The 16,271-nt window shown below is 42.6% G+C and overlaps 1 protein-coding gene across 6 annotated transcripts in view; it reads right to left on the reverse strand.

The window, feature by feature from the left end:
* LOC126855503 (neurogenic protein mastermind) overlaps positions 1 to 16,271 on the reverse strand; it is a 141,716-nt gene that overhangs the window by 61,451 nt on the left and 63,994 nt on the right. For 2 of the 6 annotated variants that reach the window (XM_050603210.1, XM_050603209.1), the window contains exon 3: positions 13,216 to 13,282. The exons of 2 other annotated variants lie outside the window; for them this stretch is intronic. In XM_050603210.1, the coding sequence (XP_050459167.1) occupies positions 13,216 to 13,257 (42 nt within the window). In that variant the 5' untranslated portion in view covers positions 13,258 to 13,282. Of the gene's footprint in view, positions 1 to 4,071; positions 8,070 to 13,215; positions 13,283 to 16,271 lie in introns of those variants that run through there. 2 more of the 6 variants (XM_050603212.1, XM_050603213.1) reach the window with 2 other exon arrangements.

The raw sequence follows: 16,271 nt of genomic DNA on the forward strand, positions 1-16,271 counted from the left end.
AACATACTCGTTTCAACAAGATTGATGCAAATAAATAATTTTTTGATTAATAATTTATGCATTCTGCAATTTTCTTAAATACGAATATCAGTCTTTATGCAAAACAAAAAAAGCAAAAAAATATATATATATTCATAATAACCTGCATAACATTCTATGAAAATTGATTAAAACGTATAGAATTGTGATAAAAAGTAAAGTATAGAAAAACGCATAAAGATAAAATATGATACAATTCCGCAAAAAGAAGAGAAGAAGAAATCAACGCATACTGTCGTAGCTGCAGAAAACAGGAAAAATAGGAAAAAAGAATGCGTTTGCGCGAAAAAAAAGAGAGCCGTAAATAATGCTGTCGTGAATGTACATCCGTCGCGTATCCGCGCTATACGCGATAACATTAATGCGTGCGAGTCACGAATCATGATTATTTCGGATGGCTCTCTCTCTCTCTCTCTCTCTCTCTCTTCGCGATTATCCCTTCCTCTTAGACTCTCTCTTTCCCTTCCCGCCGCTGCATCGACCATCTTCGTTCCTCTCTCTCTCTCTCTGTCTCTCTTTCTTCGATGCGCAGACTAAATATATCTTTTACAGACACCCACAGAAGACTATCGACAGAATCGCCGAGAGAGAAAGAGAAAGAGAAGAGAGCGAAACATCGGATTCCCGTTTAAAGTGTACCCAAGGTCATCGAGCGAGTATTTTTGTGATCCAAATCAAGAATTTCGACGACACACGCTTCTTTCCAAAAACGCACGCACGTGGAGTCAAGACAAATCGTTGTAACGTACCGTGACGATTGACGTAAATCGGCACAGACCTCGCATTGGCCAAACTCAATCATAGAATAGCACACGACCATTGGATCTTATAATAAAGTTTAAAATGATTAACAGAAGTGATCTCAGCTTTCTCGGCAATTCTGATCAAACCGAAGACGTAATAATAATATCGATAATAGCGCGGTGATTTGAACGTGGTTTCAAAGCATCCATTCGTCACCAAAATAATTTATCGCGGTTAACCGGCGGATCCGTTGCTTGTTTGGCAACACGCTCTATTTCTGCCGTAAAGTAACGATCCAGCTCCGTATGTTAGTCGATAGTCTTCTCTCCTTCGATTCAAAATATAATGGCCAGTGTTGAATATAAAGCACAGAAATTTAATTTAGCTGCGAAGATTCAATGTTACAATTTAATTGAAAACCTTATAATCTTTTTTCAATTTTCATTAAATTTTAATACAAACAATCCAATTAAATCTCGATCAAATCTACGCAATGACAGCGCAGATTTCGTATCGATACAATCGCGGCTTAAATTTTCTATTAAAAGATGACCCCAAGGACGATCCGAAATTCCGTGTCGAATAATCGTCGTTCAAACGGACCGTAAACGAGAGAGATATATACGCACCGATTTTCCTCAATGTCATTACGCGTCATACGCGAATTGTCGTTCTCGTTATCGCGCTCCTGACATCGCCGATAACGACCGAGCGTGTATGTACAACAACGCTGTTGGCTGCAGCGTCGTCATCGATCGTCGATGGAGCGAGATCCGCGCTCACCAAGACGATGTGACGGGAGAGGAAAAGCCCTCTCTCTCTCCTCGCTCGATCCGTTCCATCTCTTCGCCGGCTCGTTTGTTTCCGCTGGTCGCTTCGGCGAGGCTCGGAGCGCGCGCGCGGCGCGTAATCAAGTGATATAAATAATTCCGACGTGCAGCCATGAGCCGACCGTCCGTGCGAGGCTTAATCCCCTGTTATGACACGTCAGAAAACGGGATGCCGCGTCACGACGCGTAAACTAGAAACTATCCCCTGCCATTTCGCCCGCAAATTTAACAGCTCGCCCGCAAATTTAATCCTACGCCGTTAATTCGCAGGTCGATACACGATTTTTTCGATCCGAGATTCGCGATTCAGATACAACTAAAATTTAATTCTTAGATATTTACAACTCTAAAATATATCTGGAGTAATGTAAATTTTATTTGTATATAATGTAAAAATAATTGCGACTTTTGCTAAAATTTAATGCCTAATTAAATCTATTAGTTTATTTTTTTGAGTGAAAATTGCAAACAATATTTAAGAAATAATATAAGAGAAATCTCTCTCAATGAACATTGTAATATAGATTGGCCACTAGCGGACTAGCTTTACACAGATAATAACTATGAACTAGAACCCAGCAAGCAACGCTGAAAGCACAGTTACGTTAATATCGCTAGACTAATTTTGACTCGTCGGTGAAACGCGGAAGATAACGGAATGCGCCGAAGAGATTTTCACGTTGCGTTTTTACTCAGAATTCAATTAGCATTCGCAAAGTTCCAACATACAAGTTTCCAACAATTATATAATATATATATTTTTTTTTATATTTTAATATTAAATACCAATATATAATTAAGTCGATTCTACGACATAATTCACGATTAATTTCCGTTATTACGAAAAGGTGCTTCCGTAGAGTTTTGATCTTAAACTTGTGTGTCAATATTTTTAAATTATGGCACGAACGCCTGTACATCGCGCTTGACGAAGGTCATAGAAACGAGAAACAAATCAGTGGGGAAGCGATGACGATTGCGATCATAGAAGGCTGTGGAAAATACCGGAGGACGCAGAGGAACGGTACGCCACGCCGCTATATATGACTCGCCGATTCCGTCGACTAACGCCCCGGATCGCGAACCGGTCATTAGTGCAACGGAACCGGTGCATCAGGGACAGAGGGAGAGCGCGCGGAATGTCTGCGAGCTGCGCGCAATGGGATGCCCCTATTATCGGTCATCCGACTACCAGAATGCCGTTAGATGACGGTCAATCTATTGTCATCTACGTGTGCGCATGCAGGCTTTCCCCCTAGGGCGTTCCCGCGAGTGAGAGACTCTCCCGTTCGAGAACCAACAACGTTAAGTTTAATCGGCGAAATTAACTCTCTCTCTCTCTCTCTCTCTCTCTCTCTCTCTCTCTCTCTCTCTCTCTCTCTCTCTCTCTCTCTCTCTCTCGTTACGTGAGGAGGACCCTTGGCCTTCTCAAACTCGCGTTATTCGTCTCATAGGATTTTATCAATTTATGATGTCGTGATATTTGCAGGCTGCCATTTTTCTAATCCTTTATTTTGGCTAATTGTGACTAGACACACGATAATTTTTGCAAAACAATTGTCTACTTAAATGCAGCTTCGTAAAAAAAAAAAAAGATTTCAATTATCCCGAAAAAATAAAAATCAGAAAATACAAGCGACAGAAATAAAGCTGATATTTATAACAATGAGGCGTGAACGAAATTAGGAGAGTGAGTCATTTTTATTCGCTTCAATTCATCTCGATCGCCAGGAAACAATTTATCTCGTATCGTCGCGGAACTTTCTCCGATTTTATCTAATTTATTCGCTATTTGCTATTATGAATCAATTAAATCGGCGAAATAATAAAAGCAATCGAGCGTGATGCGTAAACGAAAATATGACACATGATCGAAAACCTTCGAGTGTCGGAGTGTAATTTCAAAGTGGCAATGTTACAACGATGTGAATAAACGCTCGTCGAAATAACAAACGTTTCTTCCTCTCTCTTGCTATTCAGCTGACGGGAGAGGGGAGTCGCGCGCGGTGTTGCAATGCAAACTTACGGTACGGATGCACCTGTGTGTTATGCTCCGAGAGACACAAGGCGCGATTTCAATACGGACAGCGGGGGCCCCTCTCTCTCTCTCTCTCTCTCTCTTTCTCTGTACGGTGCGTAATACAGTTACGACGGTCAGCAGTTTCCGGTTTCTTTGTATCTGTGAAAGAGGAAGACGGACAGGAAACGGACGCGAGAACGCGAAATATCGCAAATCTTTAACGCGTCTTCTTCTTACCGCCAAATAAATATCCGTTTTAATCTAATATCAAAACACTTGACGCGAGCAAATCGATATAAGCTGCAAGATAAGCGTTAAAATGCATGCATATTGATTCGAGGAAAATTGAGAATTAAACATTCTTTCTTATTTGCCGACATGTTCATATTCTACTACACATTTTAAATAAATTCTAATATTTAAAAATCAAACACATACCATCATTCCAGGTAATTTATTGTGGCATGAACGACGTGGTAGAAGGAAGATTTCTTTTCATAGAGAGGCCACCCGGGCCTGAGGCCCTGGCTGAGGGGGGCCTACCATGCCCCTCCAAGTCTTGCGTTCTCTGTGTCGTAGTTTCAACGCAGCAGAATGTTATCTGCTTTAAAAAACGCTTGTCGAGACACTTTTTCGTGGTGATCGTAGATATCAACGAAACTTGAATGTCATCTTTCTTTCACTCGCTTACAACGATACGCGTCACCGTTTTTTTTTGCGTTGTCACAACGTCCGATATATCTGTTAAATGTTCTTGAATAATCGCCAACTGTGACGAATGGCTGTTAAGAAGTCAACGTTGTTTGCGTCAAAAACGTATGTCCACACAAACGAACAATACACTTGTCCGGGTCTAGCTCGCTCGCGCGTTTGATTTGATTATATCGTTATCTCCATGACATCGAATGAGAGCTAAATGCCACTCTGGAACCGTGGAAAAAGCGCGATAAACTGCATTGGAGAGTCTTTATTTAATTAATGTCCGTGCACTCGTTGCTGTTGAATGTCACTTGAGTCTTTCGTACCTCGTTCAGACTCTCGGAACGTAGCGTTGATTTTATATCGATCGTCCGTCAAATGTATATATAATGCCCATCTAACAATTTGACTAGCTATTGCCGTCGATATGCATTAACACGTCGACGTTATTTCCATGCATGCGTATTGCAGAATTTTTTTTTGTCGCTCGGCGTATCGCTTCTTCACTTAAGTCACCGATCCTCTCACCGAGAGAACACTAAGAAGTATTTCTTTCGACCTTGCTCACGCATATGTGTGTGCGTATACGTCGCGTATCGTTCGCTAGCTATTTCCTGACCTCTGCACTCGAGTTCTCATATAGAGTCGGCGACAGATACGTATCGACGATAACACACCGATTGTAAAAAACAATTGACGTGATGCGAAACGTCTCTACAACGTGCGACATACAGTCTCGCACTTTAATAATTTTTCAAAAAACAATTTATCACACAAAGATTCTTTTAATAAAAATTTACATTTTTTGCAAAAAAAAACGACAGTTTGTTTTTTGAAGAATATTTTTTTAGAAAAACAGTCTTGACAAATTCACACAATTCTCGTCCTTCTAACACATCAAGAAAACACGCCGTTTCCTACCGATGTTTGCGTTATCGTCTCGTATCGCACACGCTTTCGTTCCAGAAAACAGTCTCTTGACAACGTGATCTCGATCGAGCGTGAGAACGGATGAACACAGAACGAAGAAAATCGCGACGATGCGCGACCGCGCGCTTCGATTTTCCCTCGTAAATCGTCAACAGGTGGTTTTCTGAACGGCGACGCGGAATACGCGGCGCGGATTCTCGGTTCTCGCACGACGTCACGCGTGGGCTTCTCGCGCGCTCCGGCGAACAGCTGATCGCTCGCACGTCAAACGTCAACTCTCCTGGCGGAGGGGAAAGCCGCCACACCGTCACCACGATACCAAAAAGTGCTGACAATCCGCGTTCAGCGTAAATTTTCTCTTTCTCTCTCTCTCTCTCTCTCTCTCTCTAATCGCTGAGAGAATCGTCGTTGATTCCAATCACCACTTGTCGCACAGCACAAAACGCGACGGACTGTTATATCGGCCTCGCATTCTTGTTCGTCCTCCCCTCCTTCGTCATCAATGTTTCGTTCGTTCGTCTGTGTTCGCGCCTACCTTAGTCTCGCGAGGCTATTTTCGTCTGACGTTGGAAGGAACGACGCGTTTAAGCACGCGTCGCTTCCCCCTCTATATCGTGGACTCCGCTCTTTTCCGTTTCCTGCCTTCTTCTCACGCGTCTTCTTCTTTCCCGCCTTTCGTCGTCCCAACGTGTGTGTCGTCCCGTTCGTATTTTCCTCGCGCGCCTCGCTCGTACGACTCTCCTCGTCGTTGTCGTTGTCGTTGTCGTCTTCGTCGTCGTCGTCCTTCTCTCCGTTTCCCCTTTGCTCACTCGGTTTACAATACAGAGATCGCGCGCGTCCCCCCCCTCGCAGCAGACGCACAGCAGAAGGAGGATGAGACGGAGGTAGGCGACCGGATTCTTTCATACGCAAACATCGGTTGACGACTCTCGTCGTGCGGCGTCTCGGCCTCTCGACGCCCAACGAGAGAGCAGAATAATCGCTATGTCTCTTTAACGAAACGAACGAAACGTAAGCACTCCCGTATCAGCCGTCAAGGAGCACTTGTGCACTCGCGAATTACGGCACAAATGCCGGGCGAGAAAGTTGGAATAACGTTGTTTATGGTTGCTTATCTTGCTGTCGCTTGTCCCTTTTCCTCTTTCTCTAACTCTCTATGATGATATACACGTGTGAGATTGCTGCGAGGAAGGAAAAATCTCACACAAAAAAAAAAAAGGAAAAACGTTCTATTCGCCAAGATCGTCGCCGATATTAGTTCAATAGGCCGAGAGACAGAGACTTGGCAAACGTTCGCCAACTGAAGCGCACTGAGAAGGGAAGAGGAGTGCAAGGACCTTGGGTGCTCGCCCTGTCGAAGACCGCGAGCGATTGACTCCCGCGCGTCCCGGCCTCTTCGTGGCCGCGGCACGCGTGAGAGAGGAACACGGGAGGGGATTCCCGCGGGAGAGGGGGAGGAAAGCGGCGACGAACACGGCGATAGCGCCAGGAGGGCGCGCGTGCGAGAGAGAGAGAGAGAGAGAGAGAAACAGGAGAGAATGGATGAGGTGGGCAAAGAGAGATAGAGGGGTGCAGCGTGGAGTGACGACGGGGGTGGCAGGGAGGAGGCGGTGAGTATGGCGCGTGCCACTACACGCTAGCAGGTGAAGTGCGCGTGCCCAGAAATCTCTATATCTCCCTCCCCTTCTCCGCGTTTCCGTTTTCTTCCACCGCACGTTTCTTCCCGTCTCTCTCCCTCTCTCTTTTTCCGTCAATCTTCTCGTTTCTTCGTTTCTCGTTATTCGTTCACTACGTTTTTCGACTCTTTTCGGTATTTCAAGAAACACATATTTTCCTTGTCATCTCTTAAATTAGATTCTTCTATCTTCGTTTTCGATATTATCTCGCGATTGATGCATTCGCGTTGCATTATTCTCGTTGCCTTAAAATTTCACTTTTGTTATACTTGGGTGGAGCGATGGCTTTAGCGTCGAGCGGAGGTTCCGTTCCGTAGTTTTCCCGCGCGTGTCATTCAAGGTTGTCATGCGATTACAACGACGCTGCATTGGCCACGACGTGCCGGCATGATAATCCGAAATCGATTCGCTCGATCGAGAGATCCGTGCATTCATAATATTTACGTTGCACGGTCAGATTATTCTCGTAGTATCGATAAGAGTTGCTAACGAAAGTCCCGATAAGTACTTCAAGTTATTGCGATAAATTTAAACATTTTAACATCGTAACGTTCGCATATCTCCTGTCGCGTCGAATACTTTGCTCTTCGTTCTCGAGTGTTTACAAAAAAATAACACACCTTGTCAAAGTTTTATCGACGATTACATCACGTTTTAGATTCGAGAACTGTCAGATTTTATCGGAGGTCCATTTCGCGCGCGATGCCAATAACCTTCGGTTAAGTTTTGTCGTAACAATTCATTCGTTCACCGAATTAATGTGTTATCCGAAAAGGATATATCATCGTCCACGACAAGAGTACTCACTACGATCGCTGAAAAAAACTGATACACCGACACGAATTCTCATCGAATTATTCTCGCTCTTCGCTTCCGTAAATTTCATTAACTATCTGTTCCACGTGATTGCATTTGCCAAGAGGTCGATCTCTCGTGAGAGATCCAAATTATCGGGCTACAGAGTTACATCTCGCGACGCGTCTCGTCGGCAATGCTCTCGCGTATGTTGGGGCTTGTCTCGCGCTACGCACGTGGCAAGACCAGGAGACGCGAAGCGACAACGGACCTCCCTCGATACATAGAACCTGACGCCCCGAGAAGTCGTCAGCCACTGACTACGTGCGTTGCGACCGACCGCTGAGAGGCCCTGGGCTACTCTCTCGCGGGGAGGCACGCGAGAGACGCGTTCGTCGGCTACATTCGGTCGAGCTCGACTCGGCTCGTCCTCTCTCAGACCGATCCGAGGCACTTCGACACGGAGTCTCCACCGCGCCTCACTCGTTCTGATCTGCAGCCGAGGCCGCCGGCTGTCTGTCCGATGCCACCCGACACTACGACTTCTAGAACGAATCTTATAGACTTCCCTCCCGCCGTCCCTCCGCCCTCCGGGGAACTTCTCCTTCTCGCTTCAACTACCGTGGGTGTACCGTAACTGCGTACGACCGGTGTATATCGCTCTGATAGTACACGCTGCGAAACAGTCAGTATACTAGGAACGTTATTTTAATCATTTAAGTTGTTATCGTGTCCGTATCATTCAAAACGCGATAATTTCTTTGTTAATTTCGATAAAATAAAAAAAGACGATATTTTAAGTTAATTTTAAAAACGATCCAAGTATTAAATAAAAATTAAGATTGTTATTTTACCCGTATTTCTCATCGCACCCCCTCAGATTCTTTGCAATAACATTTATCAAAGAAATAATTGTTTTGACAACCATGACAATATTAATGCATTCCAATAACAATTATTTCGAAAGAATCTAAACATTGATATTTAATCGTTAACGCAACATCGTTTTTAAAAATTTCTAGAAAGAAAAAATTGCGTGAAAAATTAAAAAAAAAATATATATATATATATAAGTTATGGAAAGCGACATAGTCGCAAGAGCGACTTACGAGGCCTCCCGCGCAGCTGATCGCGCCGGAGCTTTTACACAGGCGCATTTCGCGCGACATCGCGCCCGTATATACACACATACTTCCAACAACCTCCTCCACTTGGCCGTTGCGTCATCGCGCGGCTTCGCAGTACGCCGGGATTCAACCGGGGGATCGCGCGGAAGCGGGCGCGGCGCGGACGCCGAGTGCGGCGAGGACGCATCTGTACCGCTCTGCTTACACTTACTACAAATCCGTCCCAGTGGTGCTCATCCGACACGACGACCCCGAGACGGCGGCGGCGATGCAACGCGCGAACGATGATGCCGTGAATTAGCCAGTGGTTCTCTCTCGTGCCGAGGAAAGATAACGATACGTCGTCGTTGTTGCGAAATAAGAGACTGAGAGATTAAAGAAATATACACACACGAAGGATGTATGTAGCGACTGAGAGAGAGAGAGAGGGGGGAGATGCGCTGTAATATCAAGTTTTCGCCTGGACGTTTCCGCCATACGCATGCGCGCATTCGAGATAAGCTTCCAATTGCGCAACACGCGCGTGATTAACCGCGACACGCGCGATTACTACGGCTGCGCGGCCACTTTATGCTAATATAACCGATAGAAAGGCGATTATTTGTCAATAGATAATTAAACGACGAGGTGTACCGCAGGATGCAAGGCGCTGAATGACGGGGCGAATAATTGCGATGCGGATATTACTCGCGATTGCGAGTACGCTGCCATGGTATATACTCCGTAAATGAGAAGTAAAATTGCTGGATGGCACGCAAACGTCCCGCAGGAACGTGACGATAATACTACGCGGACAGCGGAGGACACTGAGGCTTTTAATTAAAAGTCTAACGCGGCGCCATAAAGGCGATCTTTCGCAGTATAAGCCACCTACGCCGTTCACCATTCTCTTTCTTATAGCTCGCCAAAGTTTTCGTTTCAATTTCTTTTATATTTTCTCGGAATATATATTTGTATAAAATTTATATTGAATAAAGTCTAATTTCCAAATAATTTTGCCGGAAAAAACATATACAACATCATATAGTTTATATCCTTGTAGGTCTGACTAAAAAAATTATGTTTCGAAACCAGAGTCGCACTCCCACTTTCGAAACAAACATCTGATGCAATCCCACATATATATCATCGTCGCCTCATCTTCGTCCAGCGCGAACGAACAACGCGACACCGAAAATCATGTCGCAAAGCGTTCGTGAAAAACGGAGGACAGACGACGACGTAATGTAACCTCTGTTAACGTAAGATGATCTTCCGCGATAAGAGACGACATCGCATCGGCTTTCGTTGAATCTCGAGGCGATGTGCGAGCGAGCGCGATCTCTTTCTCGAGAGGAGTTTACGACTCTGGAGCAATCGCGGCACCGTGACGCGAAATCGTGATTATCTTCTCCGTTACTGTTGGCTAAGTTTCTTCCTCGAAGTATTTCACGCGATACGTGCCGATCGGTGGTCGCGAAGTAAACGAACCGCGTTATACGATCGAAGGTCGATTGTAAACATTTATGACGACGCCGCGCGACTCCGGCTATCGATGTTTACGTTACAGATATACGAGCCGCGAACGGCTGAAGGCCAACTGTAAAAATACGACCCGATTCGCGGCTACAATAAAGATAAGCAAATGCGTATGCCAGGTTCTGGAAAACCGAAAATAATGTAGCAAGTACATTTCTTCGTTAAGGAACGGACCATCGTGGATGTTTAATGAATGGTGTAAAATGTCAATATTGGAAAAAATAACGTTTGTATTGATTTATGATGAATCGATAATTGCAAGATCGATCGTGTATTTATAATTTTTAATTCGTCGAAAACTAGAGAAATGCGAAAAAAAATCGCGCTTTTTAGTATAATTTAATTTACTACATCTAACGAAGAATATAGTAGGTTCTGGTTCAGGCTCTCTAGATTTTTACAGAAGCGGTGGCATGATATTTGTCTGTGTACAGAAAGTCAATGGAAACGTCAAAAACTTGATTAAATCACGTTCCTTCCTGTCCACTGGCAAAAAGCGCTCTCTCTTCGAAATCTGTCAGCGTGTTATCAAAATTTCTGCTCGGATTTTTGCCTCAGTCGCCGATGGGATAAAACGTCCGCGGGATACAAATGTAATTTTCATTTTCAGCTAGAACCAAGTTTCGCGTTACTTCCGGCTAATACACGCTCCATCGAACATGTTTTTGAATCAGAAAGCCTTCCTCTCGGAATCAACTGAGTTCGAAACAACGAGCAAGACGGGGAGGATTCATCCTTTCTCCTCGTTTTTACGCGTGCGATACTTTCCGTGTATCCATTTTACTCGCATGAGACGTGGCATAGCGGAAAAAGAATGTGAAAAGAATCCGGAGAGAGAAAAAAAATAAAGAAACAGATCAAGGAGGACAAAGGCGATGAGTTGGTTGCGAGGTCGATGCCGTCTCTTTTGCTGATCTGTAAAATCCACCCGCATTTTTTCCTCTCTCTCTTTTTTTTCAGTATATTCTCTACCTTCTTACGGTTTTCCTCATGTTTTCCCCTCTCGCTGTTTGCCACTCTCTCTTGTCAAATTCTTTCACTCCTGAATCTATTCTGTACCGCAGTTTCGATTTGACAATGGTAATTTAAAAAAAAATACTTTAAATAATTTAAATAATAAAACAATGAATTAGGTATCGATTTTCTGAACATATTAGATAAGTAGAAAAAATGTGTTAATTAAATAAAATCTTTATATTATACAAATAATTAAAAAATTCTGAGCGTTTTTAATACGACAAAATTTATCTCTCCCTATATATATATATATATCTTGTGATTTATTTAATTAAAATATAGACTATCTCGAATTAATTATCTCAAATATCGTTTATGTTATACGAAGAGAATCGTGCAACATCTCCGCGATACAAGCATCGTTACGTGACGTTTAAGAAACTACGGGTTAAGCCGTTACCGCGCCTCATGTAATTTAATCACAGGAAACAATTCCAATTTTGCATGCATAACGTCGCATATTGCGCACGACATATCGTAACGCGCACATCCGAGAGCGTCAGCGCGTACAATGTTACATGCTCGCAGGATGTGATCTTTTAGTAATACCATCTTTAAAATATCGACTCTCCAGCAAATATGCGATCTATATTTATTACTAACGGATTACCTATATATGCCTAACGCGACACGTGTTCGTCTATAAATAATCGTATCACTCGAGACCAAAAAAAATCGATAACTATTTATAAAGATACCATCGACTTTTCCCATTTGCATCTTGCATTGAAAAACGTGCAGCCTATATCATCCTATTTCAACAATTCATTTTATTTATATTCGACTAATAACAAAGACGTTATCAAATTACATTTTTTTTACTCTCGATTAAGAGTATTCTTGTGTATTTATACGAATCGATAAGGAGAAAAATTTTGAATGAAACGCGAAGATCGAATTGCACGAACGCGTTCACTGTTTCAGTCTCATCTCGCTACCTCTCGTCGTAAGCACTGCTCTCTGATTTATCTCGAGGCGTGCGCGTCGTAATCGCGCGATTCCAGCGAAACCTGCCGTCAGCGAATTCCTCCGGCAAACAAAGAGTCGCGTCGGTGATCGGAGGAGGACGGAGCACGAGAAAGAAGGCCATTAGGAAACGAGTTGGAAATAAAAGAAGTAACGTCTTCGTATGATGCGAACAAGTCTTTCTTGGTTTGTTAAAATATATATATATATATATACATACATACACGTAACTGTTAAACTTTTATATCATAAAAATAAAATTTATAATGAGCGAAACAATAATAAAGCACCGAGAATAATAATGGAGCGAAAAAAAGTGAATAAGAAAAATATAAAAAAAAATTTAATAGAGATATACTCGTTTTTTTTTTTTATCTAAAAGCGCACGCACGATGATTGATATTGTACACGCGTACGTTGAAGTAAAAATATATATAAAATATGTAAATATAATAAAAGTATGTTTTCTAATTAATTCGCAACAGGCTTTATCACAAATCACGTGTTTAATTCAATGCTTAATTATCACTATACTTAGCATTGGAAATTAATGTTATCAGGCCAATTGTACTCGGAAGGACAGATGCTAATGAGAGCCGCTGCTTAGGAATGACATCCACTCTATCTACTTGTTTTCATTTAGACACTTACACGAGCATATGTGAACGACGAACTGTTTATATCACTGCAACGCTAGTCTTTTGCTATCGACATGAGTCTACGTAATCGGATCACGTAGTCGTCATCAACTAACCAGTTCCGTTCTCGGTAAGCGATATACCGAGAAGATTCCAAAGCCATCGGCGATAGCTAAGTGCGCGCGTGAATTAATTTAATTAAATTTATTAACTTACATTTGCATGGCAGATCGTAGATAGATGAAGGATATCGTTCATGATAATTCAAGCGTACATGACTTACCTGAAATAAAAAAATAAAGAAAGTTTACATTATCTGAAGGAATATATTATATTTTAATTCTTATATATATATATATATATATATATATATATATATATATATATATATATGAGCCCTTCGGAATTCTTCAGAATTCAATCCAAATTGATCAAGTCCTAATTAAATTTCTTAATTTTAATATCAAAACATATAATAAAATATTTGTCTTTGTTTTATCCGACAATTAAAAAAAATTAAAAAATGTCAAATTTTAAAAGGCAAATTAGTATTATTATATGAAATATTGCGACATATATAACACATGACAGATTATATCGTTGACGATATGTAAGTCGCATATACATGTTGTCACGAGAAAAAAAAAATTTAACCATCGTTCTCCTAGTATGTCACGGCAATAATCCATGAAATGATTTCGCTCGTCATTGTCTCCTGTACGCTTATTATCTCGGAGCGCATTATCATTCACGATAATGTGTCTGTGCAATTTTTTACATCGGACTAGCAACTGATATATAACTTTTTTACAATTGTATCGTTCTATGTTATCAGTTAACATCTTTCGAAACAATAGCTAACATTATTCATGCTGTATTGTGTTAAATCTATAATCATAACGAAATTTGACTAATGTCATACGGTTTTCTTTAATGACAGATCATTCTTTCCAATATACATATATCTCCAAAAGTGTTATTCATTTTGTAATTAAGAGGAAATTCGCTATCAAGTTTTCCACACAAGTCACTACTCTCGATGAGAAGAAAAATCTAATTCTAGCTAATTATATCAATGATACTAATTAGCTCGTTTTCAGCCAACATAAGCTGGTATATCAAGTATAAGAACGAACGAGTACTCTCGGGTTATAGTCCGAGATGGAGAGTGCACTGTGAATCATTGCCTCGAGTGGTTAAAAGTAGGGAGCTGTTAAGAAGACGAAGGAAGACGAAGAGGAGGAGGAGGAGAAACCGAAAGGGCGAGGGGCAGACGAGACGCGTTTCAGAGGAGACGGAGGAGGATAAGAGGCGTTCGGAGACGAGCAACAGTGTTTACCCTTGACGACCGGCGAGAACGCCACCCGTGATCCCAGAAACCAGACCGCGATTACATCTCGCTATCTCGGGTCTTTCCTCCCCGCGTTGGCGCTTGGCGCGCGCATACCGTGTGATGTTACCTTTCTCCGAGCGTCTTTCCTCCCCACGCCTAGCATTCTTTCTTTCCTTTTCTTGAGAGATGCAATAAATCGCTTTTACAATGCGTTCGCTTCTCTTTTCTAAACAGCTCTTTTCTAAACGCGATGCATAACGTGGTTCTTTATTTGCAAAAACCGTTTGTTTTAACGGGACGAATCGAAAAATATTCTCACGAATAGTCATCTGAACGATAAAATACATTCTCTCTTGCGCGACGGTGAAACAAAACTTGATGGAAACGTTCCGTAACAAGCGAGGACTCAAATTGACCAGTATTTGCAATGGGCTCGAAATTTCACGGCGAGCTAGATCTGTCAAAAAGCGACCGGTTACGGCAAGCATTTCGAAATCGAATTATGCTACATAGCGCGGAATCGAAACGCCGCGAGGGTATCTCACTACGAAAGCGGTGAGATCTCGGATAGCCGGGAGGCCAGTTCGATTTATCGGCGAAGGGATGAATCCAGTGCAGGGGCGCGTAAACGAGCGGGGCGTACGATGCTTGCATAAAGCGGCAGAAAATTCGGGTTGAAACCTGTGAAAGCGGGGAAAGAAGATCAATAAAGTGGTGTGCCATACTGTCGGTGCCGACGGTGTATCGTTGTAGTAGCGGGTGGCTCTCGCTGGTGTATTATTAAGCGAAGAGGTGTGGAGCCGGAGAGAGAAAAAGGAGAGGCAAGAGAGAGAGAGAGAGAGAGAGAGAGAGAGAGAGAAGAATGGAAAGAGGAGAGGTGGAAAAGAGACGTGACGGACGTTGCAGAGATAGAAGGAGAGAAAGATTGATAAAGGGTGAGAGAGAGGCCGGTGACTGTAAAAAAAAAAAAATGCGAGAGAACGAGGGAGCGATGTCACGAAGTGAGACAAGGAAAGCGGCGGGAAAATGTAGAACAGACGTAATAAAAAGTTACAGCAAAAAATGAGAGGGAGAGAGAGAGAGATTACTAGGGTGATAGTCGTGTAATCTACCAATATCAATCGTTGCAGAGATCCGGCAGATAAACTCGGACATGATCTTGAATACAATTCAACGTTCCATCTCTAGATTGGAATCTGATATTTGAGCGAAAAATCTCACCCGTGTGTCAAAATATTTTATCTAAACTTTGCTAAGCGACGCGATATATGGATCACGTATGCGAAAGAAAGTGAAGTGTTTTAAAGGAACAGAGAAAAAGGCGAGAAAGATGAAATATTTTTCGCGAATCAGTTTCCTTGAAATGCTCCATTAAAAATTTCGATCTCGATTTGATTTCTGAGAAACGTCTAAATAACAGTGTTTCGCTGCGAAATAATCGCATCAACGCAATCGAGCCGGAAGATAACGACATCGGACTGTACTGAGGTCGATCGCTATGTACGGTCTACTTAGCAATACACTTTTCTGCATGGTTTACACGCAAAATCGACGCAGCAAAAACGAGGCAGATTAGAGAAATTCGCTCTACATAGTTATATCCGCGGAAAGGCGCGGCAGCAACATCCCCGATTTCACGCCTTTTTCGTTTAATCCTCTCTAATCGCTCTCGCAAGACAGCTCGCAAGAATACAACGCGACTTTAGATTCATTTAATTTTCAATACGTCAAATAAGCGAGGCTATTGAGCACCACTGACTACCGAGGTGCTGCGTTTCCCCTTTATGCAGCCAATGGCGTAACCGCTTGCGGTATCAACGTAACGGCAGAATCGACAATGTCTATTAAGAGCGTAAATCTTGTCGCTTTTAGTGCGCCATGAAAGGTACGGACTGTGTCTACACATCGTTCTGCGGATTTACACCATCTCGTCGTCATG

The sequence above is a fragment of the Cataglyphis hispanica genome, chromosome 16 (genome assembly GCF_021464435.1).
Source record: "Cataglyphis hispanica isolate Lineage 1 chromosome 16, ULB_Chis1_1.0, whole genome shotgun sequence".
Classification (NCBI taxonomy): domain Eukaryota; kingdom Metazoa; phylum Arthropoda; class Insecta; order Hymenoptera; family Formicidae; genus Cataglyphis; species Cataglyphis hispanica.